The sequence below is a fragment of the Eutrigla gurnardus genome, assembly GCF_963514095.1.
Source record: "Eutrigla gurnardus genome assembly, chromosome: 17".
Classification (NCBI taxonomy): Eukaryota; Metazoa; Chordata; class Actinopteri; order Perciformes; family Triglidae; genus Eutrigla; species Eutrigla gurnardus.
The window spans coordinates 13299281-13325993 of NC_139928.1; the positions used below are offsets into that span (position 1 = coordinate 13299281).

General features: G+C 45.1%; 3 protein-coding genes across 3 annotated transcripts in view; 1 reads left to right on the top strand and 2 right to left on the bottom strand.

Annotated features, from left to right (window-relative positions):
* dtnbp1b (dystrobrevin binding protein 1b) overlaps positions 1-26713 on the top strand; it is a 199837-nt gene that overhangs the window by 124973 nt on the left and 48151 nt on the right. The window lies entirely within an intron of this gene.
* On the bottom strand, positions 1229-5669 carry gmpr (guanosine monophosphate reductase). Its single transcript, XM_084031558.1, has 9 exons — positions 5263-5669; positions 3181-3300; positions 2729-2812; positions 2463-2636; positions 2296-2377; positions 2104-2210; positions 1922-1964; positions 1641-1800; positions 1229-1549 (listed from the first exon to the last, which is right to left on the bottom strand). The coding sequence occupies exons 1-9, from the start codon at positions 5347-5349 to the stop codon at positions 1366-1368; spliced, it is 1041 nt and encodes a 346-aa protein (XP_083887684.1). The 5' UTR covers positions 5350-5669; the 3' UTR covers positions 1229-1365.
* On the bottom strand, positions 10993-25663 carry mylipa (myosin regulatory light chain interacting protein a). Its single transcript, XM_084032803.1, has 7 exons — positions 25436-25663; positions 24230-24420; positions 15904-16089; positions 15092-15289; positions 14787-14951; positions 13636-14053; positions 10993-12652 (listed from the first exon to the last, which is right to left on the bottom strand). The coding sequence occupies exons 1-7, from the start codon at positions 25520-25522 to the stop codon at positions 12455-12457; spliced, it is 1443 nt and encodes a 480-aa protein (XP_083888929.1). The 5' UTR covers positions 25523-25663; the 3' UTR covers positions 10993-12454.

Consider the following 26713-nt stretch of genomic DNA (forward strand, 5'->3'; position numbering starts at 1 on the left):
TGGTTATAGTGGGACCGGGTCCGAGTGGACTGGTTATGTTTTTCCATGGAGAGTGAACGAGCAGGAAAGCAGAACCAGGAGCAGGTGGAGGAGGACTGCACGGTGCCCAACAACACTCACAGAAAGGCTTTCAGACAGGTGAGTACAACAACAAACTCACACGTGGCTTAGTGACGTAGCGTGTAGAGGAGTGTGCGCGCGCGCTACGCGTCTGTGTAAACTGTGCGTGCTCTTCATTGTTTATTTGTGGCTGCAGCCTTGTTTATCCAGCTCTGTGTTGCCTTGGTGATGATGTGTTCTGCTGATGGAGAAGTGTCTGGCTATTTAATTACTGTGGCTTAATATTGGTGCATTCGTTTTTATGTATTTGTTTTGGGGTATTTATTCATGGGCTTTTTAGTTATTGTTTTTGTCAATTTCTTTGATAAAGCCAGTAAGACTTTACAGGGAAAGTTTAATCATCAGTTGCAGGCACATGCTGCAAGTGCTTTGAATAGAAGTTACTGTATTACAGGGCATACTATACGTTGAGAGTTGACAGGCCTTCGCAATTAATTTAATTAATGTTTGCTCAGTACATTTTAACTGTCTACTTTTTCAAAAACCTTTATGTAAGTATAATTTTTACACACTTTTTCTTATGTGTAAGAAATTAATCTTGTATTTTCCCAAAATTGTGTCCCAATATCAAAACAAATATGCTTGTCCAGGAAAAAAATCACACTGCTCATTCTCTATTCATTTGGGTTTATTTCCACCATTTTCCATCAAGTGCTGATTTTCCAGTATGCATTTTAGATTTTTCATTTCACGGTGTTTAATTGTGTCATCTCATTACATGACTTCTTCCTGAAGCTCCTTGCTTAACGTACAAGAGCTTCAATGCACTTGAAGCCACAAGACGCCCCTTGATTTAAAATGCCAGGCACAGTGGAATCAACGAAGAAGGACGTGACTGATTTTATTCGCCAGGTGGGGTAAATCATATGTCAAATGTTTGGGATACATAAATTCAGAGGTCGTCACGTTCAGCCGACTCATTCTTCCTGATAAACCAATAAAACATGCACACCGGAACTATGTTCTGATGGAAACAGAATGATCAACACCACTGAGGAAATGAGCAGAGGGTCCTGCATGCAGTTAATCTCACCACGATTTCTCCAGTGACGATTAAAGGGGTGATGCCTCTTGATCTTGCATATCCTGAGAGAAACAGGTTGGGTGCGAGGGTGCGTTATTCTCCTGTGTGTGTGTGTGTGTGTGTGTGTGTGTGACGCCACCGTCCTGCTGTTGCACGTTGAAGCTTTGCATAATGCACGTACGATGCATGTTATGCAGCCCGTGTGCGTGTGTGTGGACGCCCTACACAGTGAACATTTGGCTGGACTGTTGCGTGACGCGAATGAAGGTGGTTCTCCTGCTCAGCTCTTTGAGCTTCGCGGCGCCCACGTAGGTGCAGGTGGAGCGGAGGCCTCCCAACACATCAAGGATGGTGTTCTCGACATCTCCTCTGTAGGGAACCTCCACCGTCCTTCCCTCAGACGCCCTGAGAGGCAAAAGTAGGAATATGAATATATATTGCAGTTAAAAAAGAAATCCTGTTGGAACCAAAATCCATGAACTCGGTAGTCCCTCACCTATACTCGGCAACGCCACCCACATATTTCTTCATGGCCGTGTCGGAGCTCATGCCGTAGAAGAGTTTGTATTTCTTGCCGTTCCTCTCGGTGACCTCTCCGGTGCACTGGTCGTGTCCTGCAAGCATTCCTCCCATCATCACGAAGTCGGCCCCTGCACCTGGAGAGGCAGAGAGACCACGTGGTCAGAGTGGTAGAACAGTAACAGCACAGTTGTATATGAACCAATATTTGACTCACGTAAGTGTAAAGAGAACATACATTGTAGGTTGAATACTTACCAAAGGCCTTTGCTACGTCACCTGGGCAACTGCAGCCACCGTCCTTAACAGAGGAACAAGTACAGTACGCACATCACATTCTAAATGTAAACTATACTCTTACTATATATTACTATATATGACTGACTTTAGCAAATCTGGCAGCCCCTTGTTATTTGTTTGCAGCGTGACGCGGGACCTACGGAGATAATGTGTCCTTTGAGTCCATGAGCCGAGTCTGCACACTCTATGACAGCACTGAGTTGTGGGTAGCCCACCCCGGTCTTGATCCTCGTGGTACACACAGACCCTGCAACACACAGTTCACGCTGCATTTGTATGCGATGCCTGTACAGTTTTGTGTGATTCTAGAGGGGGAGCACACTCCTGCTCACCTGGCCCGATGCCCACTTTGATGATGTCAGCACCGGAGAGGATGAGCTCCTCCACCATCTCCCCTGTTACCACATTACCAGCCTGCAAAGCCAGACAGCATTACTTCCAGGACACAGTCTTACAGTACAAAACATCCCAGAGAAGCCAGACAAACCACCTTTCTTACCATGATTGTGTGCTTGGGAAACTTTTCCCTGACTGTCTTGACAAACTCCACAAAGTACTCGGAGTAGCCGTTGGCCACATCCAGACAGATGTACTTGAGGGAGGGGACGGCTTCCAAAATGGCACACAGCTTCTCCAGATCCGCAACGCCGCTGCCTGAGCTGGCGGCTACGTGCTGGGGAGGAAAGCCACGATTTTCCATGTATGAGTGTAATTGTTGCCATTGAGGAACAGCCTACTTAAAAAGGCATACGTTGCTTACATTACCTCTAAGCAATCTGGATGATTAGCAGCAAAGCTTTTCCATTCCTCTACAGTGTAGTGTTTATGGATGGCTGTGAAGAGGGTGTGCTGCAGAGAGAGACGAGAGAGAAAGGAAAGAGCATTTCATTTGTGATCTTTCTTCCATCAGGGTCTGTAGTTCTGTTTCAAAAGCAAGACATTCTTCTGGCCATTTCCATGCAAGAAAACAGTACGTTGTCAAAGCGATCAGTTTATAACCTTTTATATACAATTACATCATGTTGATTTTCTGAGTTTAAAGGTGTAGAAAATGTATCATTTTTCATTCATTTATCAACTAGCAGATGTCTAACTGCTTCTAGGACAAGGTTGCTAATTCCCCAAGGAATCTCCTGATTTTACATAAAAAACAAAGATATCTTTATGCATAGAGATCTTTAGCCGGCTTGAGCGGTGCTGTCATTTATCTTTCTCACTTTGCTGAGGACCCGTGCCATCTCAAACGTCCCTGTGGTGTCCATGTTGGCAGCGATGATGGGGATGCCAGTGTAGGTCTGTTTAGAGTTGCGGAATGTGAAGGTCCTCTGAAGGTCCACCTGAGGGGACGGAGACGTGAGTTATTCTGCAGACTCGGTTTCATGAACATTAATCGCAGCCTAGCGACGTGTTTCATGCGACAGATTAATTTGTTCCCTAAAGCTGACTGGGGGACTTTTCTTAGACTTTCTTGAGAATTGGAGCAGCTCATGTGACTCTGAGTGTTAGTGGGGATGCACTGAATCATTTAGATCCAGTGGTTAGCTTAGCGGGTGCTGCTGTAATGTGATAAGCTGCATGACCAAGCAGGGCCCATTGTGACAGACTACCTTACAGGAAAGTATACCTGCACTGATAATACAAGCTTATGACTCATTCCAAAACATCTGCTATGAATAGATCTCATTCCAATGACTTGAGTTTACACATATGTTCTTGTCAAGTGAGTCACAAAGAGGACATTTACATATTTCTCTTCATACAAATCAAAATTAAACGCACCCTTCATCACCAAATCAATACGTCAAGCTTGCTAATGCCAGCTAATGTTAGCAAAATAAACATACATTTGGAAATATCACAGTGTCTGCTACTTAGGGAAAGTTACATATTTCTGTTTTATTTCTTTTTAAAAACAAAAGACATTATTAAAGTTATTATAGCACATATTTGCTGCAGTAGATGTTTACTCCTAATGGCAGGAGAAAGAGGAAAGTGGTTGAGAAGGGAGGAGCATCCCCTGCATGTGCATTGTCTCGCTGCAGAAAATCAATACAGGCCTCATCTTTTTAGTATGGCACGCTGACTCAGCAGGTTTTTCCAGACTCGTTGCCAGTCAGGAGTAGTGTAGTGTACATGCGGATCCAATGATCTCAGTTACTGAGCATTCTCAGGATGTATGCGTTGCCAGTGTTGTTACATCTGCATTAAAGGGTGAGGTTTTGGGACTAGAAACTAAATACATCTGGTTAAATACAGTGCATTCGCTGTCACCTCCAATCTATTAGCCTGTCGCAGGTGCTTTTGTTAACTGCACCATCTGCGTAAAAAATGTATGCGTTACTGCTCAGTGGTACGGTGCGATCTCTTGTTATTGATGCAGTCTATCTTCCATGGCGTTCATACACCCTGCCCTCCTCGAGGCAGAGGCTTGGCCGACGTCGTGACGCTTGGCTTTGGCAGGTGCTACTAAATGCAGCAATCATTCAAACACGCAGCCAGCAGTCAGATGGATGCTGGGTATTCTCTGCGTCGGTGTGTGTGCGTATATAACGTTATCCTGATTCCTCATGTGGCACATGGAATGTGCCCTGGTTGACGGTCACACACGGCACTATTTTTAAACGGGATTTCTGAGAAGTCTCCGGTGTCTCATGTTGCAGAAGCCGACTCCCACCAGTTTTCACCTTCCAACCCCCGGATCTACTGGCACCACACCAGTATGGTGATCCTGGGCCGGTACCAGTCCCTGATCTGGTGACACATAATTCAATTAAGGAAGGTGTGAAGATCAAACGACAAGTAGAGGCTTGTCTTGTCACAGAGAGCTAAACCAGTGGGTGTAAGAGACGCTGTTGCTTGTTATACTGGCGTAAAATGACAAAACTCCATTCTGATCGAAATCTTTTTTTTTTTTTTAAATCTCTCACCCTCTTTCTTTTGTTGTTTCTCTGCTTGTGGGCAGTTATTGTTTGTAGCATGTCTGGCACAGGCTGGCCTCGTTTTCTGTGCCCTTTAGAAAGGTCACTTTGCAGTTACATGCTCATTCAAGGTGGCTTTTATTGCCTCACTGAAGTACAAAGGCAGTGCACCCCCACTAGCATACGCGACACAAGACATCACGGAGACGCACATAGAGAATTACAGTGAGTGCTGCTGCTGTTGTTCTCTAAATCAATACGCTCATTTTTCATCTTCATTCTGAACGCAGCAGTAAACACACTCCCCTCCTCCGAATCAGAAATCTCCCTTTCTGACGGTTGATTGATTATTTGGATTAGTAAGTAATTAACAGCACCGACCTCTGAGCGACTCTTCAGGCTGCTCCTCTTGGGTCTGAAGAGGACATCCTTAAAGTCCAGCTTGAGGTCCGAGTCCACGCGAGGCATCTTGACAGCCCAGAACCCCGACGACCAGGATGAGGATGACGAGTACACGGAGGAGACTCTCTGGAGGAAGGCTGCAGCAGCAGTGGCAGTCGCTGGTCCCAAGACCCATGCACCAAACCCGAGCCTCCAGGCGGCCAGCGTATTTATAGCAAAGGGGGGCCCAGCCCAGCCCCAGCCCCCATGGCTTTATTAGGGCCTGGACTCTCTCCCCTCTCTATCCCCCTTGCTCTCTTTCTCCCTCCACTCCCCCAGCGTCCTCTCTCTCCACCCTCTCCTTCAGCAGAGTGGCAGGAGCAGCAGTGGCCAGGCTGGCAGGCACGCCTGACACACACACACACACACACACACACACACACCGCCATGGTAGCACTGCAGTGAGCAGTGTGCTGCAGTGCTAAAGAGCACACCTGCTGTCCAGTTGGAGCATTGCTCCCCCTTAGCTATACTGGCAGGCAGCACAGAGAGACAGACAGACACAGAGAGGAGGGGAGACAGGTGGCAAAGAAGAGATGGAGAGATGTGGTCATGATGGATAGTGTGTAATAGGGCACATAATGCTTTGTTGTTCTATGACACGTGTTTTTTTAGTTATCCTTCCTCGTCCAAATGTGTTTCTGTTAAATGGTTAATGCATCTGTTGATCTGCCATATGTTCTGTTTTAGTTTCACATCAACTATTCAACAAAGAAAAGACTTTAGATGAGCATCAAACATTAACCATTTGACGCCCCAGCAGCTTTGATTCCTTCTGTTTGATAAAGTCTACAAACTAGGTTCAAGATCCACTCCACTCAAAAACTATTTGGAAATCCTCCGGTGTGCATGAGAGTGGACTTTTCACAGACATTTTGTGTCCAGCAGGTAAAAGTTATGCATATATTTGCATATTCATGAATTCAGGACTGTTTCTATTTTAGTTATTTATTTAGTTAGTTATTTCTAACTTAAGTTCAAATTTTGTTTGTGGAAAAACCACATCAATCACAAATTATTATTCAAAGCAGAGTATTTTTCATTTGTCTTAAGACGAGGGAATCTTATACTTTATTTTCCCAAATGTTCTTGCCTTTCCTATTCTGGCTTTGACATCTTCCTCCGTTGCTCCGCCCACTTATGCTCCCACGGTATGCAAAGCTGTCCACCTCCTCTCGTTTCTTAATGATCTATGATTATTGGTGCACTGAGCCCAAGTGTAACAGCGGTTCTTTCTAGTTTGTGTGATTTGTTGGTGAGTATAGGCGTTACATCATCAGCAAAATCTAGCTCCTCTCACTGCCAGGCTCCACTGTCAACCATTGGTCACTTGGTTCATGATCCGGTCTATACAGCGGAGGCAGAGGAAGGGTAGGAACAAACATCCATGTCTCCTGTCAGTCAGGACCTCAAAGACCTCTGATGGACATCCTTCATGAAGGACACAACATAGTTCCTTTCTTCACTATGATGCCAACTCTCCAATCCAATGGAACTTTATATTTTTTCCAAGGGTGATCTGGTAAAATGTGCTACCATGAGGGCTTCAGCTGGTATCTCTCTCTCCTGCCTGTGTGGTTGGTAGAAACCTATGTGTCTCTATGGAAGCCTTTGTGTGGGAAAAGCGAGCCTCCAATAACAAAGTTGTTGTCTGCAGACAACACTCCGTCTTTACAAATCCTAACGCTTGCTGTCCCATTAACAACTCATATCTGTTATTTCCTGCTATCATCACCTGAGTGTCTCCCATTAGCATCATGATGTCCTTGTTTGTTCATCTGCGTCATGGATGGAGACGTAGCATTGTACCTTTTTGAAGGTTTATTTTATTATTCATAGCATGACTGTAATGAATGATACTCCCTCTAGTTATCTTTATTTTCAACTAATTCCACTGTATGTAGGTCCATTTGACACTATGTTTGATCTTTTTCATAGCAGCAGATTAAAGAGCCCCTCCTCCCACATGTGCAGCCAGTTCCGAGTGTGACCACTAGATGTCAGCATTGCTGAGGAAAACAGTTGCCACATAAAAGCAGAGTGAGCCAGGGTCAAAACTCTTGTGTCCTGGCAACTAGAGGTGCCTTTGTGATATATCGTGTCTGACTAGGGTTTCTTTGTAGCAGGAAGTCGTTTCTGTGGCATTTTTTTTTTCACAGACATACTCTCATTTCCTGCACACAAAATGTAAAGTGTATGGGATTTATTCAGCAGCACATTTCAGGATAAAGTCTGCATAGTCTCCATACGAATAAAGGAATCAAGTGGCGTAAAAGTAATTTAAAGAGGTCTAACAATAACACATTTTATTCATGTTTCTATGACAAACTGAACATGCCATAAAAACATAACTTCTATGTTTAAAAATGGTTATGTAATCATGATTGGCATCTGCAGTTGACTAAACTTACATGGCATTAATGTATAACCGATGAGCTCAGGATCCACAGCTGCGTGGTAAAGCAACTGCTATAAACCCACTGCCCTCTAACCTCTTGTGCACGTGACACTGAACTGCATTGATAAGAAGTTGCTGAATAAGGTCTGCCCATTTTTTAAAGGCTTTTAAGGCAGTAAAACCGATAAGGAAAAGAACATTTTGGCCTCATCATGGTGTACTGCAAGTGAGTCAGCGTGTCGCGGTGGAGTCTCAGGGGTTTGTGGGAATTACAGGCTGATATAGGAAGTAGGTGAAGGTTTACGGGTATCTGTCTATCTGCCTGTATGGTATGGGTCACTCCCTCTGTTTGAGTTGTAATCTTTCACTTAATGTCTAGAAACCCTCAGAATAAACTCAGAGACATATTCTATGGATACTCTTTGCGGCACCACTCTAAATAGTGGTTCTACATGGTTTATTTTGATAAACACATTTTGCCGTCCTTCATAATTTTGAAATAAGTAATTAAAACATAGTTTTTTAATCTTACCGTATGAAATGTTAATGTGTTTGAGGTATTGACAGAGAATATAAGGCCTTTATGGTCTATATTAGCACCTGGCTTCACTATATGGTGAAGTGGACATGTTAATGACGATGCTTACATTCTCTACATGGATAACATTGCGTACCCTGCCGTCTCAAATCTCTCACAAACACACACACACACACACACACACACACACACACGACTCTGTACCCAGCTACCAGCTGACGATGCCATTAAGAGGTGGGCCCTGTTTGCCCAGAGGAAATCATACCCAAACACATTCAGGCGAGCCGTTTCCCTTGGCGGTGAGTCACTGGGCCGAGCAGATGTGAAAACCACATGGCAGTGGGTGGTTGAAGTTGGTGAGAATCTTTGATATTACTTTCCTGGCACGAGTTGAAATGATAGGCGCTTAAAAATTCTATTTGTTTTCCACCAGAGTGGCTCAGGTAACGAGGACGAAGCCTCTTCTCCATCGGGGGAATGTGCGGCGCCTCGGCTTGTGAGGTTTGAAGCGATGAAGTCGAATTTGAACGCGGAGAGACAACATTGAGCTTCTTCTCTCTCAGCAGGGCAAGTGTAAAAAATAATAATAACAAGCTCTCCAGAGAAATAGTTCAACTTACATTAAACGCTAACAAGAAAGCACGGCGTGTCTTCAGAGACACGGTTTAATGTGCAGAGGAATGAAGCAGACTTCTGCTTATTACACGCTCTTCTATCCTTTTGTGCCTCGTATGTATAATATTATCCTCTTATGTAACTGGACTCTTAACCTACTTCTAAAGTATGTTTCTGAAGTCATAAATGAGCTCCTAACCGTAACCAACATGAGACGGTGCATCATCAAATACTTTACATCAGTCTGTCTGTCTGAACTGGGTTACTACATATGTGTTTCCGTAAGAGAGTCTCACAGAAAGGGACATAAACAGGGGATTTAAAAAAAAAAAAAGGAAATGGCTTCATATTGCCTGTCATCTTCCTCTGTCTTTCTAAGCAGTTTCCTGTCTTTTGTACCTTTCCAGTAGTTTTAGCTCCAGCATTACCAGAATACACAGTAGCTCCCAGTATAATCTAGTCTGATCAACGTGGGTCACAAGCCATGACTCTCTCAATATTGACTATTGATCTTGGCTACTCTCACACTAGGAAAGGGACGTTTGCAAAGGAAAGCCAATAAAACCCTGATACAGTAGAAATAATGTTTTGGCAGAGCATTTAAAGAGATGTCTGAGATGTTTAAAAAAAAAAAACATACATTTAAATATTTCAAATCGTTAAAAGGGCTGTAAATGCCCCATTTACCAGGGAAGTTTATTGAAACACAATTCCGGTAAAACATAAATATGCAACAGATTAGGCAAATCCAATATCCACTAAGCCCTTTCTTAGTTTGCTCTTTCTATTTTGCTCTAACATTGGCTCTACATGTCACCGCCCACTGAAAAAAAACACCTTTTGTTAGAAATGTCTCAACGAGAGATTAATGTGGTACGTTTCTGTTCTCTGGGTTTTTGAAGAGCTTTAAATCTCTAATGTTTCCAGGTTTCCTTTCTTCTCCACTGTGTCCTTCAGACCTTTTGTGGACCTGTCCGCGGCTGAGTGTATCTGTGTCGTGACGAAGAAACTAGTTGTGGATCTCAACAGTCCGGTTTCATTGTTCTCAGGCTGTCCCAGTTACAGATGTTTTTGCGTTTCACTTCCTTGTATCTAAAGGTGCGAGTTAAACTTTAAGTCCAGTTAATGTTCTATCTGATCCGTTTTGTTGTTGATTCCGGTGTCGTGTAGAAAACGACTTGTAAGTATCTCCCTCTGCTGTCGTCGGCGTCCTTGGATTGTGTTGAATGGCAGCTGCTGCATGAGAGCAGAGAAATAAAAAGAGATAAGAGGAGAGAGGGGAGAGAAGCATTCTTATCCACAGGGCTGTTAATAGAGAGAGGTGATGTCTGACTAATCAATGCTCTATAAACTCTTATTTGTAGACTTTATGATCACAGTCCTTTCTCATCCACATGCAGAGTCTCTGTACCGCGGACTCTCGGCTCGCTCTCCTGGACAATGACAAACGACGTGTTCACCTTTCAGAGTGTGATTCACCCGAGGTGCTGGAGAAGTGAAAATAAACTATTGGTTCCACTTTTGCCCATTCTCCTTTCATGTTTTATCTGAAACCTGGAGGGTTTGATTAATCCAAGACAGCTGGTTAACTGGTTTATCTCGAGAGCTTGGCCGATGATGTCAATAGTTTGATTTGAGGGAATTTCCAGGTGTCACGCATCAGTCGGTAAATATGCTTATCACAACAGTGGCCTTATATGAATGTATAAGGGGAATATGACTAGTCAGCCTGGTGCTGTGTAGTTCACAACATGTTCTGCCTGGTTGCCCCTTTAAGAGGTCAGGTCGGTAGTGGACATGATTTGTGGGCAGGTCAACCAAAGAGCTATTTTTCTTTTCAAATATGTGCCATTTGAAGGATTTTCTGAGTTCTAGGGAGACAACCAGTATTTCACCAGAAAGTAAGACCCATAAACAACACTTATCCCTTTATTTAGCTGGTGGCTGTTGGGATTCCCAGCATTCAGACTGGGAAACACTGCCCTAGTACATTCAGTACAGTATGTTACATTCACTACAGACTATGCATTATAATCCCTGAAAAGTGTTGTTTTACAGGTGTCCTCCTGTTCTAGTGTAATTGCTTTCAGATAACATACAAATGTCCTTGAAACAGTGCGTTTTTAAAAAACAACTTTATTAATACTTTCTTTTGTTAAAAACAGAATATATAAAAAAGAATTTAATTCAGAGTTATTTTACAGAGAATAGTGGCTTTTGCTTCAGAAAACAGAAACAAACCGCTACTTGTACAACGTGAAAAATAAAAGTCCTTCCCCTGCAGTGACCGAGCTTAGTCAAGTCAGCATTAAAAGAAACAAAAGTTTTCCTTTTTCTTAATCAGAAAAGAAGTCTGCGGAAAGTTTTATAATAAACAGTGTTGCTGCTACATTAAGGCCAAACCGCTTACAGACATGTGGAAAACCTCCTTGGTAAAGTGACAATGTTTTTTTTTCTTCTTAAATATAGTCTTTGAAATTAAATAAAAACTTGAAAATGAAAAGCTTTTTAAAAAAAAAAGCAAGCGAGTATTGCACAGACAGATCTCCTAGTACCCTTTAAACAAATCTCAAAAGGAACCCACTTGTACACCACAGAGGAGAAATATACAGCGGAGGTTTTCAGAGGAAGCAGCTGCTGCTTGGCAAATTCCTATTTCTCTTTGCACATAACCTTGTGGCGATGCGTAATAGAATTTCTAAATTTCTGTTGGCATGGAGATAAAAATGGAAAGATGTGTCAGTCTATGAAACCAGGCCTGTTATTTTGGACAAGTGGCAGTTAATCAACAAGACCTGTTTCAAGGGAGGTTGTGGGAGCTGCATTTTGCCGACTTTTAGATCACAGTTCTGTTGGGCTTAAAGAACCTTCCAGAACCCTATTTAACCCAGAGAGCACAATAACAGGGCCGTGGTGGACTTATGCGTCTCATTAGTATGCAGTGCTGTACCCACAGCAGCGCTGCTTAGCCTCTAAAAACCCCCTTATTGGCATGGAAAACATGGAACATGAAAAACAAGAAATTAAAATATATATAAAAATGCATCTCACTCTTACACCATCAAAAGTCTGTTCTCAAAATCAAAAACGTAAGCTTTTAAATGTCAAGAAGCATTAAAAATAATAATAATAAAAAAAAAAAAGACAACCATTATGTAAAGTGTTTTTGCTGTTCAGGTTCTGGGGCTCGGAGCCTGATGTGGAGCCAAGAAAAACAACTGACACCCAAATTCAAAATACATTTTTCTATTCTGTATCAGGTCAACTGATGCAATAATTTAAGGACTAATCTAAAATCATATTGTGGCAGGGGATGTTTAAAACAAACAATATTTGGACGAAATGACACAAACCGGTAGCAACCATACTAAGAACCAAATCGACACGCTGACAAAGTGAGATAACAGTAACACACACACACACGTTGAGGGAGTGGCTTGAGTGCGACGATCTTTGAATATTCCCAGGAGTTTCTATATGTTTGGTAGTTCGTGGAGTCCAGACGGACGAGAAATGTTCCCTCTTCAGGAATCTGGCTTCACTTTAAAAGAGTTTGCGATTGGAGTCGGCTGGAGCCGTGTTCATGTGTGGTAGATCTTGTGGTCGTACTCCGTCGCCGAGCAGCTGTGAGGAGAAGCCATTTCTCTGTGGATGGGCGCCGGGATGCTGCTGCTGCGGTGCTGGTGGTTGTCGGTGAGCGTCAGGTTCAGCAGGCTGGTGCAGGTGGGCAGGTAGACGTGCTGCACGTGCTCCACCTCCGACCGACACACCGGGCACAGCTGAGGGAAAGAATAAGAAAAACGCATTGAGCACAGAGTATTTGTTTGTTTGCCGAGATTGAGGTCACTGGCGCTTTTGAGCCGACTCTGAAGTGGTTTAACTAATGCATTAAGTTGTGAACCCTTAAGTGGCTCCGTAGCCGCTGGCCATCTATTTTGCGATGCTTCTCGTGGAGCGAGACGTCAAACTCTGATTTCATGGCCACACAAAAACGGAGAGAACAAATGTCTTGTAATGACACACACGTTGCAGGCAGACATGCGACTTAAAAGCAAGGTGTCAAAGCTGAGAGAATATTCAACCACAGTGGCAGAGTACCAAGAGCCACTGAAAACTGCTCTCATCAAATGAGCTCCACCATCACGCCAACTAATTAGACACCTGACCAATGTCAATGTTAGAGACCGAAGGACACGCTGACAAATGTACAGTAACGGGCGAGGCGAGCTTAATCATGAAAAGGCGTAATGAATTGCTCTAATGTGAAAACTGTTTTCCCCCCACAATCTTTCCTTCTCTCGCCTCGAGTTTCCACCGACTCGTTCTCACGTCCACATCCGGGTCACCTTTCTCAGTCCAGTTAATGGAAGTAAGATTTGCTCAGCTGCTATAATCCTTTCATAGGACTAACTAACACACGCACACACCATCTGCTTCCAACAAAGCAGGGGAAAAACATTTAGCTGATTAAGTGGGGGGGGCAATCAAGTCAGCAGAGCGCAAGCAAAGCTTTGGATGTTATTAAAAAAAGGACCATAAAAAAAAGATAAGTTAAAACAAGTCTAATTAAAGAGCGTTCGGTATAGAGGAGTCTATTATGGTGTTCAAGCCTGCTTTTATAAGCGCTGCTATAGCAGAGGTATTGTCACCTGTCAGTATGACATAAGAGAAGGATAACCACATATGCACCCGGCTGATAAACACTCATCTACTTTCCATAGGAGGGTCTACAGACGTTTTTGCAAGCGAAGGAGAGTCTCACCTGCAGCTGACTTGCGCAGGTCTGGCAACACACCATATGGCCGCAGGGGCAGAACGCGGCGTCGATCTCCTCCTCGCAGCAGAGCATGCACAGCAGAGCCTCTCGGAGCTTCTGCAGCCGCTCCTGCAGGGCTCGGCTCTGCTGGCAGCTGCCGCAGTCCGGCCCCTCGTCCTGCTGGTCGTCTCGGCTCGGGGAGCGCGCGGGAGAGGAGCGCTCGCCGCCGCCGCCCACCAGGTCCACCACGCCGGAGTTGTAGAGGGCGCGGCGGGCGTGGTCGTACACTTCCTTGGAGGTGCGTCGGATGTCGAAGACGTACTTCTTGCCCAGGTTGATGTTTTCGTTGAGGAAAAGCGAAGCTAGGTGGCCCTTGAAGTCTCTGCTGTACTGCATCATCACTGCATTAGTGACTGTGTCGCACCTGGAAAGGAAAACATGACACGGCTTGATTAGCTCTGTTGGCTAAATCGATGCATTTGACCACACAAGCTAATCTGCATTACAACTTCACTGTTGCAGAGATTATGTTCGTTCATCCAATATCCTCCCTTTATTTTTACATCTAATGTTCATCCTGTACCGACGCCACATTCACCACGAGAGAAACTTGTTTCTGAGCAAGCAGGATGAAGACGTGCCCGCCAAAAAAAATCCAAAAAATCTGCACACACACAGCTAAAATCCATCCCTGAAACAAAAGGACAGGGCCGTCTTTTGTACCTTTGTACTATTGTGACTGACTGACAACAATTTCATAGCTCAGCCATTTGAATTGTCCCCGCTCACTGCATATTTCTCTCTCACACACAGTCCTCCACGCACTGAAGACCGCCCTGTGCAATCTACATTTCCAGCCACGCTCGCTCAGGTGAACGACATGTTTTAAGTGTCCAACTTTGCATGTAATTATACTATAAAGAAGGCTTAAAAGGGAGCAGGAGCACACTCCGTGTACAAATGTGGGAGAGTCGGGAAGGCACTGCATGCCAAGTAGAGCAGAACAAATGTTTACACAGCGCATTTGAGATCATGTTTTTCCCTCTTTTATAATCTACTGGTCTTTAAGGACAGTGAATAAGTAACTCCTCTAGAGCAAAACAAAGCTACAGGGACTAGGAAGAATGTTGTTGTGGTGAACACATGACTGCTCTCACCTGTAGAAGGCATGGGTCTCAGTAATGGCCCGGTACAGACCACTGGCTGCCCGGTTACTGATCAGCTTGAACAAAAGCACCACGCTGTCACTCGTGTCCTTGGTAACCGTCAAGTACACACTCTTCCCTGACTGGGTGGCAATCTGGATGATTGGATAGCTTATTCTAAGGAGGTGGTGAAAAGAGAAGACAGTTAAATGTTGAATATTCAGTTCCTTAAAAACAAACAAAAAAAAACACTTGCCTACCATACCATCACTACACAAATGCACAGAGCTACTTGCACTCGTCTAGGTGGAACATACCTGTTGACTAAGCTAAAGTCCTCCTTGCAGACGGCGATACCCTCGGGGCCGACTCCTATGGCCAACCGTTGGCCATTTGCGTCGCGAGCCCAGTGCCACTCCACGCCGTAATGCTCCAGAGAGGAGACCAGCTGCAGGGCCTGATACTCCACCGAGCCCTGGCTCATACCCTCCAGACCCTTGTGTCTGGATACGATACTGCAGGAGAGAACAGGTTGGGGGACAGAAGGGAAGAATTTCACTCAAAAACTCTTTTTTTCCAACAAAAGCTTCATCAAACAGATCATCTTTTATCGAGGAACACGCACTGCGTCAGTAGCATTACACAAGCATTAATGCAACATTATAGGGAGTTTTAGCTGTCAAAGGCGACAGGACAATGTCATATGTATACCATATTGACACAGTAGGGAGTTGGGGACGCTGTGACGTCACCCTCTCCTTGTCTTCCAGAGAAAACAGTCAATGGGAGGTTCTTTCAGTGAAACTCTGCAAAACATTTGCCATCTGATTTCCTGTCAGCTGCTGTAGTTGTGAAACCACCTACACTCACACGCGCCCTGTGGCTGTAAGACATGTACTAATTTTGAAAGTCTTTCATTTTCAGATAAATGAAGATGCTGCACTTTATATAAAGATGCTGCAATAAATGAAATACAGCACAGTTTAACTCAGTGTTGCATTTTGGTATTCTTTTGCTAAAGATAGCATGCCTTCAAGAGTGCCAACACACAGGACCCGTTGCAATGATTAGCCAGAGCTCGTTAACTTTTGTGTATGCCCTCAAAAATCACAACAAATGTGTGTTGTACCTGTTGATGGTGGCCGTGCTGGGCTCCTCCCCACACAGCTCCGAGTACCAGTACTTGGCTGTGTTTTGGTTGTAGTCGCCGAACTCGGCCTGCGCCAGGAGTGCGCTCAGCTCCTCCGCTTGTTCCGAGCCCATGCGTAGGTGACCATTGTGGAGGTCCTCTTTCACGTGCGTGAAGAAGACGTGTCTGGTGGACAGGAAGAAGACGGAACCACTTAGAAACTGTGCCCACTTTCACTGTTCAGCTGACTTTCACGTGTGTGACACAGGCCAGAGCAGGTGGTCTTACAGGGTTAGCATTTCACCACTGGTGGCAGGGTTTTGGTGTGTGTGTGAAGTGGGAGAAAAGCAACTGTGACATGTATGTCCACTGAACACAATGACTCACTTTCCCTTTTTTAGTCTCTTCCTCAGAACCTCCTTGAAGTGAGAATTCACCGAGGGCTCTAAAAGCGGAAGTTAAAGGTTACAGGATTGAGTGGTTTTCTCCAGTAGAGGAAGTACTTGGACATTTAACTCGGTGACTCACGTCAAGTCTGAATGTTGAATGCAACTTCGTTTGGGTAACAACACTGGCATCCTGTCTGGGTCTCTGTGGCTTCTTATCACACATGTTCAATAAACCCGCCAGCCTCCACTCGTCTTGTTTTGCCCAAAATTCTTGTTTGAAATGATTTGGCTTTATGAAGTGACAGTTGGGAAAACAGTGAAAAGATTAATGGTCGTCAAAAAACAATTGTTATTGTTTGGTCTGAATGGTTAAATGAGAACACCGGGTTCTGGCGTCGCCAAGGAAAACAGCAAAAAACCCTAAAAAAAAAATAAGCAGCGGCTGGTCCTTTTCCCATTGTTTTGACCAGAAGATGTGAGGAATTCTTTCCTTCTCGCAGCAGGAGACAGAATGTCAAAAAGGAGTAACACCCTAACCGACTCGATCCCTGCACCGTGAAGGGCACTGAACTGGAGTAACCTCAAACTGATCCTTCCCAGAGATGACCTGTGACCCAGTAAACTTAAGCAGGCAAAGAGCCCATTTCCAGTGACCTGCTTCTTTGAACCACAAACCAGTTGCGCGGCTCGTCACTGGCCGACGTTGTTGACTAGCTGGCATCCTGTTTGTGCGCCTGATGAATTGAGTTCTTTCATTTCCTCATGATGTCATTATTAATTATGTACAACATCAATGTGATAGAGGCAGTGCAGTGACTTAATGTAACCCGTCTGGTCTCTATAGAACTTAGAGTTCCAGCAGCATAATGAATGTATTACTTTCTTTTTTTTGTAATATTTTGGTCCACTGCGTCCTGATGTGGTAAACTAAACGCAGACAGAAACTGCTAGTGATTGCTGGGGGGGGAAAAAACACCCTAAGAATCTCCCCTGGGCTACAGTTCTCTTTGAAGCGCAATGCAAAGCGAGACATTTTTTCTTTGTGCGAATCAGGTCAAAGCATGACTTGAGGATATTTGAAAGGTTTTAGAGGGACACTGAATGGAGGGGGGGGGAGGTAGAACTCATCACTCCTTTTTTATTAATTTTTATATAAACCCATTGTGTTTTGTTTATGTGGGAAAACGCTCCTTTCTTAGGAGGTCTCATGGGAAGTGCAGGGGGATGCGAGAACAAGCTGGAGGTGACGTTTCCTCTCTCATCTTATGGGACCGAAAGCCAGACTCTTGAGGGAGCGGCGCTCGACTGCTCGGCAGATGAACGCTTGTGTATCGCAACGGCTCCAATAACAAGGAGGTGCGCCTCATCCAACCTACATTCGCCGCGCTTCCAGGGAGTAACAACAGTAGCGAAAGCCGCTGTGAGGCACACAAAGTCGGTCTACACCCCCCTTCCCCCCCTCAATAAAGCCAGACCACAACAACGAAGCACCGTAGTCGACCGGCCTCAGGCAAAACAAACATTGCTTTGATATGGTGTTAAACATCCCATTCCCCCAAACGCACAAACACACACAAACACTGCTCTCTATTGTGTCAGGCCCAGCAGGCGTCATGTGATGGAGCGCTGCTAGTTAGCTACCTGCCTGATGCAAACAATAGGCCAATGGGTTACTATAGGGCAAGCTGCGGAGGTTACTGTAGTTCAGGCGTGGAGCGGCAAGAGGATAACATCCACCACTGTGCCACTGAGCAAGGTATTTAATATCTTCAAACGCTTCCTCAAGCACAAGCCTCGGCCTGTTGGTTTGATGTTGTTTCTTTTAACCAACCATCTGTGTCGGTGCAGATTATTTGGCCACTTTGCTGCTGAGCAAGGCATCCCGACTCCCAGCATTCCCGGGTGTTGTGGGCGCCCACATATGTAAACAGGTGTGCTCGGGCCAAAACTCTCAATTATTATTCAGGAGAAAACAGCTCGCAGCCGTACAGCAGAACAGGTTCGCCCTGCCGCGGAGGTAACTACAGTTCACCGACGGCCGTTGCTGCCTCGCTTCCCCGAGGCTGAATGGGAGCCGTCAGATACGCACTCTGCCAAGCAACACAAAAACACGACTGAAATCCACAACAAGCAGCCGCTCCACATGCAGACGGCAACAATTTCCCACCCACAGAGGCGCCTGTGAAGCTGCTCGGCTACTGTATCTCCTCTAAATACCAGCTTTGTGCAGCAACGAAATCGCACTTTGTAGCTCTATTGTGAAAAACGCAGCGCAAATATTTTGTACAGATTACCCTCCTGCCTTCCTTGGACCTCTAAATTGAGTTGATAGTGTTTTAGACAGCTGTCCCAGAATCAGTCTGCTGGGGTAGTGCTGACTCAGCACCTGTCGAGGTCCATCCATTACTCATTGCATAGGAGAGAGGATGGTGCATAAATCCATCGTCTCCCAGCATTTTGAGGCCGATTGGTTGGAATTCACTTTTTAATGTTTCCTCCTTACGGATGTGAAGTGACACGCACAAAAAAAAAAAGAAAAAAAAAAGGATGTTATTCCTGTACAAACCCATCAGGTTTACACAGGCCCGTAACCAAGGTGACGAGACAAGAGAAATCCGAAGGGATAAATGCTCCTCCGAGCGGACGTCTAAGTCCGTGATTCACTTGAGCGTGACTCGGCTGGACGGAAATCACGGGACTTGAAATGTGTCTCATCGGGGACGTCAGCGGTTTATCAGCAGCTAGACCTCTCCTCTTTGTGCTGTAGTCCGGTTTGAATCACCGTGTCAATGACCAACACGTTTCTATTTAGACCTATTTGCATCATGACAGGGTCTTCCGTGAGCACGGCAGCCATCATCGCAGCACTGCCTCCTTCTTTAGACTGGCCCCTCGCTAACATACCAGACACCTAATGCCAGGAAGCGCCTCCTGGCCTGCTTCTCGTGTATTACACTCTGTACGTCTCATCCTCGCTTCGTCCTTCATGGGAGATAACCCCTTATCAAAGTCTTAAGAGGCTTACTTATTTGCAGTCATGAGGCCACTATGAATGCTATCAGCATATAGGAAGAAATAAATGGGGGGGGGGGGGGGGGGGGGTTGCATGGCTGGAATAATTAAATTAAAAGCAGGCCTGAAACCTGACACAAAATGGTTGAAAATAGGTCACTGGCTTGTTTCAGAGATGAGAGGATTCAAAGTTTTCCAGCTGATTTCTTCTGCTCAGTCTTTGAACCATTCAACACCAAAACATCCCAAAAATGCAGCATTTCAGTATTTTAAGCAACACAACGTTGTTTACAAGAATGAGAAATCTTTTACATGCTTTTATACGTACTCTAGTGTCGGAGAAGAAAAAAAGGAACAGATGTACTTTTTCAAATAACCGGACATTCGTTCCCAAGTCAACTAAACCCTCTCTAGTCTGTTCTCCGACCCCCATTTATAAAACCATTGTCTCATTTTAATGTTTTCTGCCCCCGACCCAGTGTCTGTTCCCCCCAGGCCGAATGTCAGCCGCCTCGCTTCACAGAAGAACAAAACGTCCCCACAAAGTGAAACCTAACACCTCTGCCTGGAGACTGCAGCTCATCCAGCCAATCACCAGTAGAGGTTCAGAGCTCATCGGTTGGTCTCTCAACAATGCGGTTTGTAAGCTAGTCAAATGACACACTGCCAGGAGCCATGTGCTCCGAGGTTACTAGCGGTCAATGAACTATAGTAAACCCTGCTCAACAACTTCTAACGAGGTGTGTCTAGTGAACGGGATGTCGCTTATCAAAAGTTTTAACCAAAAAAAGTTGCAAAACATTTCAAGGACCAACTTTAAAAAATGCACAGCTCTTCTCTGGGTGTCGAATTGAACTGAAAGCTGCACGGCAATAAAACAAAGAAGCTGTTTGTATGCTAAATGCCTCGTGTTACGGGCTAGTGCTCCGTACTGGATGGTAAAACAGTGATTAAAGCTCAGCATGAATCTTGAGTTCAGGCGGCAAACAAATAAAACTATTCTGCCGTTCTTGGGAAAAGAGGCTAATGTTACGTCTTCAAACGAGAGCCATCAGAGCCAAGTTACTCCACTGCACAACAAAAGAAACGCATAGCTCTGGGTCAACGCTACCCACGATGGAGCGTGCTGATAAAAAAAAAAGAAGAAATAAAGAGCCGCCGTCATCACAGTGATCTGCTGCTTGATGGTCTTTGTAACCTTCCACTGTGAGCAAAACATTGGAACTTGTGTGTGTGACCTGAATAAATTACCTCATTGTTTTGTTGAGGAGGCAATGTAGAGAAATAATGCTCCCATCTCAGTTTGCATGGGTGAACTAATGTATGATAAAACTGCACTATAATGTTTAAAACAAGCCGAATCGATCAGACTAGTGTAGTCATGTCTGACTGCACACGAATTTTAGGGCTTCTGCGATTTATCAATGGGAGATTCATTTAAATGCAAAATCTTCAGTTGATCCAATCTACAAATGCTGCATTGGGTTGGAATCCATCCCAGCATGCACTGGGAGAAAGGGCAAGCAGACACGCTGGAGGTCGCAAGGTGAACACAGGCATTCACCTCTGCAGATTTAGCCCCCAGTGTCCCTGGCCAGCACGTCTCTGAACTGCCTATGATAACGTCAGAAGAAGTCCTTTCTTCATTGGAATTAAATAAATAAGCTTGTATGCAAATAAATCAAAATCCAATATTAATAAAAAAAATGATGAGAATGATCCATCCTTAGTTGACTTCTCTTGCTTCTGGTTTTGATTTAAATTTACACTCAACACCTTAGGAGGTAAACAATCGGGACCTCTGACAAAGCCTGCACTAATGGCTGTGCCCTTTCACATATCCAATGTTTGCCTGATCAGAATGTTAAACAGGAGGGCTAATGAGGGGAAAACATTCACACATTTAAACCAGAAACACCCCGGAGTTAGTGGTGTGCAATGATGCAGATAACGCAGGCCCGGGGTCAGTATCCCTTAACCAAGGAAATGTGTTGTTTCCTTCCATTGGTGAATCATGGAAATGGAGTTGAAGCCTAAATCTGTGTGTTTTGGTGCTCTGCTAATGTTTTCCACTGGCAAGGAATGAAATTTGTTGTTGGAAGCATCTTTTAGTGCAACTCTACTTCAAAACCACTGGAAGGTTTGGTCAGTCTTTGTTCAATGTGCTACCTTCAGCTGCCCAAAATAGAAGTTGGGAGAAGAGAGGAAGCAAAAGGCCAGTTTCATGCATTTGCAAGTAGTACCGTATTTGCAAAGCAAGCTGGATATATTTGTAAAACAAACCTGTAGAGATGGGCGAGTGGAGAATCTTAAATTACATTAAAAATTAAAAAACAGAATAGAGCTAAACTTAAACCTTGCAACTCATAGATATGGCCTGAATTTTGCCTTTGCACTGACGAAAAAAAATCTATCTAATAGGTCATATAGGCATTACATATCCAAAGATGTTTCAATCCTATAAAAATGTGTTTTAATACTGGATAGTACATTTTTTAGCACAAGTAGTCCCCCAAAAAAATGAATGAACACAAAGTACCCAAATATTCGGCTGCATGTGAGCAAGAACATGCGAGTCACCTGCTAAGCTTTACGTGGCAGCAGAGTACACAGCGGCTTATATAAGCAGCTCTGAGCGCGCCCAGTCCAGTGCAGGTTATGTAATAAGGTCTATAAGAAGGGCGTTGAAAAAGAGGCCCACCCCTCAGCACAACGGAGAATCGCGGTAACGTACAGCCCCCGTTTGCTTTGTCCACACGGCGCCGAGAGCGTTCACACACACGCTAGTGAAATGTGAAACACGCCGTGTGGTTATAAAGAAGGTGGGTCGAGAGGCACATGTTGGGTTTCAACTTCTCAAACTAACAGACAGAGTTTTTGACTGTTTTTTTTTTTTTATATAGTAAAATACGGCAAACATGCTGTTTGGCATGCTGTTGCACACATTTCTATGGGCAGGCCAGGAACAATAATGTGCAAAGTGTTTGCAGGCATGGCAGTCAGAACAAGTGGCGTGGAGGTAGTGGGAGCCTGAAGTAGGTCAAAGGTGACGGCACAAGAAATGAGACCCAGCCTGCTCCTCAGACTGCCAATTTGCTCACATATTCTCCCGCCAGTTGAGTTAGACATTTTTCAAGCATGTTTTTTTTTTAACAATTAAAAAAAAAAAAAAAAAGTGTAATTTCATGACCCTTTTAAATTAAGGACAGCAGTTTCCCTGAGGTTCTTCCATAACTGCCACTACTGTGCGCTGTCAACATCTTACCCTCTGCTCTAAAATTGATGCTTCCCTACCACTTAAATCACATCTGAGCAGATGGATGGCATCAAGGCTGCGCCAAAATTAAACACATAGCTTGACACCGTGTTGGTATGCGTCATGGGAGGATTTATCAGCAGCAACCCCACGTAACCTCTCCTGCCATCTCAAGTCTTTATCTCACCTTTTTTTTTTAACAACCACATCACCCCCACCTGACGCCAGCCATCTGTCGATAACCCCCGCTAATCTAGTGGAGGTCAGCGCAGGAGCCAAGTGTCTTTCAAGCTCACTTTCTTCCCCCCACTGCCTTTCACTTTTTTCTTCTTCCAAATTAAAGAAAAAGGTTGCCAAATATGGGCCGGAGTGTTCGGGGGAGGATGAGTGGCATGGACAGAGAGGACATGTGACAGTGATTTAAAAATAAAGAATTTGGCAAGAGAATAAAGTTTTTATATTCGATAGAGGGGGAGGTAAAGAAACAAAACAGCTGAAGATGGGGCAGTGGGTGAACTGGGGAGCAGCTGAGAGCTCACTGGAATGCCGAGCACATCCCGGCCAAGGCAGATAGATGTCGGTTTAATGAACGGTTCTAGTGGCGTGCTGCGTTTGTGTGAGAGGGAGCGGGCGAGAGCAGCGTGGCGGAGCTTAAAAAGACACCAAACACTCGACCCTCCCTCCACATCACGGCTCCAAGCCTGCAGGATCAAAAACACCCGTGGCACAGCCCGAGGTGAACACAACATCCACGAGTAAAACACGTTTTTTTTCTTCCAGACAGGCTCCGAGTGCCGAGGATGCAATGGCTATTTATAAAACTTCACACAAAACCGGGGGCTGGGGAATACCGAGTCAGGATCTGGACTCGTCATGGTCCGTTGCTTTGTCCTGAAACTAACCTGGCAGAGAGGGGAGATGTAACTCCAATGTGTCGACTGCTTTGGGAAGTTGTTTGCCGGCTATTATGTTTCTAAAATGAGCATTTCAGGTACATGTGATAAAATATGTACGTGAAACATATCCGAATGCTTTCAAAACTAATATGACGACAAAAACCCAGCTGCAACCGTAACCAATAGTGTCATATTCCGGTGAAAACAGAACCTACAGACGAAAACCACCACACCGTTTTCAAACGACATCTGCAAAAACCACAAATGGAGGAGTGCTCCCTTTTGTTTCAGTCAAAAAGGGCCACAAAACAACTGAAACAAAAAAGCACAACAACAGAAGTTATTTTGGGTTGAATGGGGGGGGGGGGGGGCAGTGATAGAGGTCCTGGCTGTCACACAGAGGGTCTCTGGGGTACAGGCGTGGAGTGACAGCCTCCCCGGGGGGGTTGCTGGATCACATTTCCTGCCCGGAGCTCCACCAAAGCGACCTTCAGTAACCCTGGGACGGCTCAGGGACGAGGTTACTACAGGCCATTCTACTGTACTGTCAACAATCAGATTACGCCCTGGGAGCTCACTCGCGGTGACATTGTTGTTTTTCTGCCATGTGCTCATTGTTGCTTTGCATGCTCTGTCACACAAGTATGTGTTAATGGAGAACAGGAGTTAATTTTTTGTCAGAGGAGGCGATGAGCCAATTCGCAGGCATTCGGCGGAGATCGGTAAACAAGACGGTTAATTAAGTTTTCCGAGCGGCAGATTTCCTCTCATACCTCGTCTGTTCCTGCAGAATGAGATGGGGCTCCACGAAGAACTTGACCCGCAGCCTCAGTCGACACGGCGTCACGTTGTCCATCTGCTGGCAGATGCGATTCCTCAGATTCAGCCACAGGTTCTCCCCTTTGCCGCCCGTGAACTGCAGCCCAAAGTAGTCCACCTCAATTATGCCCAACTTCCTGCAAACCTGGCAAAAGAGAGGAAACCGAAACGTAGATTTAACAAAGAAACTCAAAAACATCACCCTATGACTGGACATCTTTACAGTTTCTAGTCAAGTGCATATTTTCACAGCATTGTGAGGCTACAATGTCCACATTGGCTGCAAGAATCAACACACTTCCCCAACAGGAATCAATAAGGTTTAAGAGGCAAACGGGGGCTCCTTTTATCACTGTGTTCATTAGGATTTCTCCCTCGCACTGATAGAAACCCATCAATAAGCTCAAGTGCACCATAGGGTGTTTATATCCGGCGGCTCTCCCGGGGTAAAGGGGCTCATCGAACCCACGATCCCACGCCCCCTCGGCGGCCACGGGGTTGTTACATAACCGCCGGGAGATGCAACTTTGTGTATTAGAAGTAGCTTTACGTCTTTTACTGGCGAGCACAAACAACTCGAGCATGTGAACTGTTTAACTTTCACGTCCGCCTCGGAGGGAAAAAAAAAAAAAAAAGACATGAGACTCAACTTTCGCTCCGAGTGGAGGAGAGAACGCAGAGTTCTTGCAGAAGCGAGCAGAATGAACTCAAGTAACCCCGACAAAGCCATCTGCCTCCGTCTAAGCCACGCAGGTACAAGGGACCGGTTTAACCCCCGTGTGTCTCAACTTTCCGACGTGTTCGTCGAGTCCCGACTATGAATTCACATGCTTTCGTTGTTAGAAACAGATGCTTTGGTGGGTTTTCTCTGCACGCACAGAACATGTTGTTTCCGCCGCCCCTTGTGTGCAATAACGAGGCAGATGCAGCGATAGTTTGCAGCAGAAGTTCACATTGGATACAATGTCAGGCAGCGAATGCAACATAATGTTCCTTTCTAATGTGTAAATGTTGGCTTCAGTCTTTATTTCTCAGAGTTCAACTTTAGGAAAAATGGACAATCATAAGTTCAGGAATGCCTGGGCACGACACCGTGTTTTTTTTAATTAATACAGGTAATTATAATAAGAAAACGTGATGTGTATTCCGCCTCAGCCTACCTTATTCAGACAGTCTTCCCCGTTCGCCTTCGCATCAACTTCCACTTCCATCACCACCGAATCCGGACGAGTAACGTGGCAAAGCATTTTGGCCGCGTGTTGCAGGAAAATCTTTGGTGTGCCACTCTTTTTAAAAATAAATAAATAAAAATAAAACACTTCTCGAGCCTTCTTTTAAAACCCGCACCCTACATCAAGCCTTCTTCACTTTCATAGCCCTTCCAGTCCGTGTGGCGGATCCACGGCTCCCAGCTGTAGGCTATATCAATGAAAACGCCGTGCACGGCTCCGCCCGCTCACCGCCGTCCAATGGCGGCCGGTTTGACATATCGCGCAGAATCTTAGCCAATCGGAAGTGGCGTTACGTCCCGCGCGCCGCTCTGCCTCGAGCTCACCTCCCCGTGGCTGGAAGTGTGAGGAGAAGAGTCCGCGGCGCCCCCGTCTGGCTCCTCGCCTGTTGCACACGGCGCTTAAGTGGCTTTTCAGCTCACCTGCTTCCAAAGATTAAGACGTTTGAGCGAACTTCGGCAGACCTCGGGCCAGTTTAATGGCTTGTGTACGGCTCTTCCCCTCCGCTCCTGTGAATAATGGATGATGACGCGGGCCAGAAATAGCCGTGATAACGGGGAAAATATATATATATTTAAATAACGCCTATTTTGCAGCTGCCCTCCAAAGCGATGTATTTTTGATGATGGCGTTGTGTTTCCAAATCCAGCTTCCCAGCTTGCGTAACATCACGTTTTGCCCTCGAACTGCACATGTGGTTATGTGGTGAATAAAGAGGTGATAAGAAGTATCATCAAATCATAATAAGATTGTGATGAAAGCTCATCTCGCCACGTTGGTTGAACCTCTGACCCGCTGTGAAACTGCTGCTGCTGTTTTCGTCTGAGCCCCTGGAAGAATCCAATGTTGTCTCTACTGCACCCACGGGGATATTGCATGCTCTTTTATTATGCAGAGTGTGTCATATCCACATTGGGAGGCAGCCTCGGCCAGAAGACGCTGCAGATATCTGCAGCTGTGCACACCCATACTTGCACACGGTGTTCAGCCGAGCCCTATGTCTTTCTGTCAGTCAGGGGGACATTCAGACGTAAAAATCCAAAAAGAAATGTCAGCATATTTAAAATTGTCTGGACCAATTTTGACGTCATCTGATGAGCACCAGCACCTCTATGTTCTCATGTGGGACACGTCCATCGTTTACACCGTGCTTACTGTGATAGGTTGAAAAGGAAAATGCATTTCATTCAGATTTGAGGGCATGCAAGC

Excerpts from the sequence above, each read along its gene's own strand:
- gmpr (XM_084031558.1), bottom strand. The coding sequence starts at position 5,349 with ATGCCTCGCGTGGACTCGGACCTCAAGCTGGACTTTAAGGATGTCCTC. Across the intron at positions 2,211-2,295 it reads CAAAGTGGGCATCGGGCCAG|GGTCTGTGTGTACCACGAGG; the intron begins GTGAGCAGGAGT and ends TGTGTGTTGCAG. Across the intron at positions 1,965-2,103 it reads TCAAAGGACACATTATCTCC|GACGGTGGCTGCAGTTGCCC; the intron begins GTAGGTCCCGCG and ends TCCTCTGTTAAG.
- mylipa (XM_084032803.1), bottom strand. The coding sequence starts at position 25,522 with ATGCTTTGCCACGTTACTCGTCCGGATTCGGTGGTGATGGAAGTGGAA. Across the intron at positions 14,054-14,786 it reads GAGACCCATGCCTTCTACAG|GTGCGACACAGTCACTAATG; the intron begins GTGAGAGCAGTC and ends TTTCCTTTCCAG. Across the intron at positions 12,653-13,635 it reads CCTGCGCAAGTCAGCTGCAG|CTGTGCCCGGTGTGTCGGTC; the intron begins GTGAGACTCTCC and ends TCTTTCCCTCAG.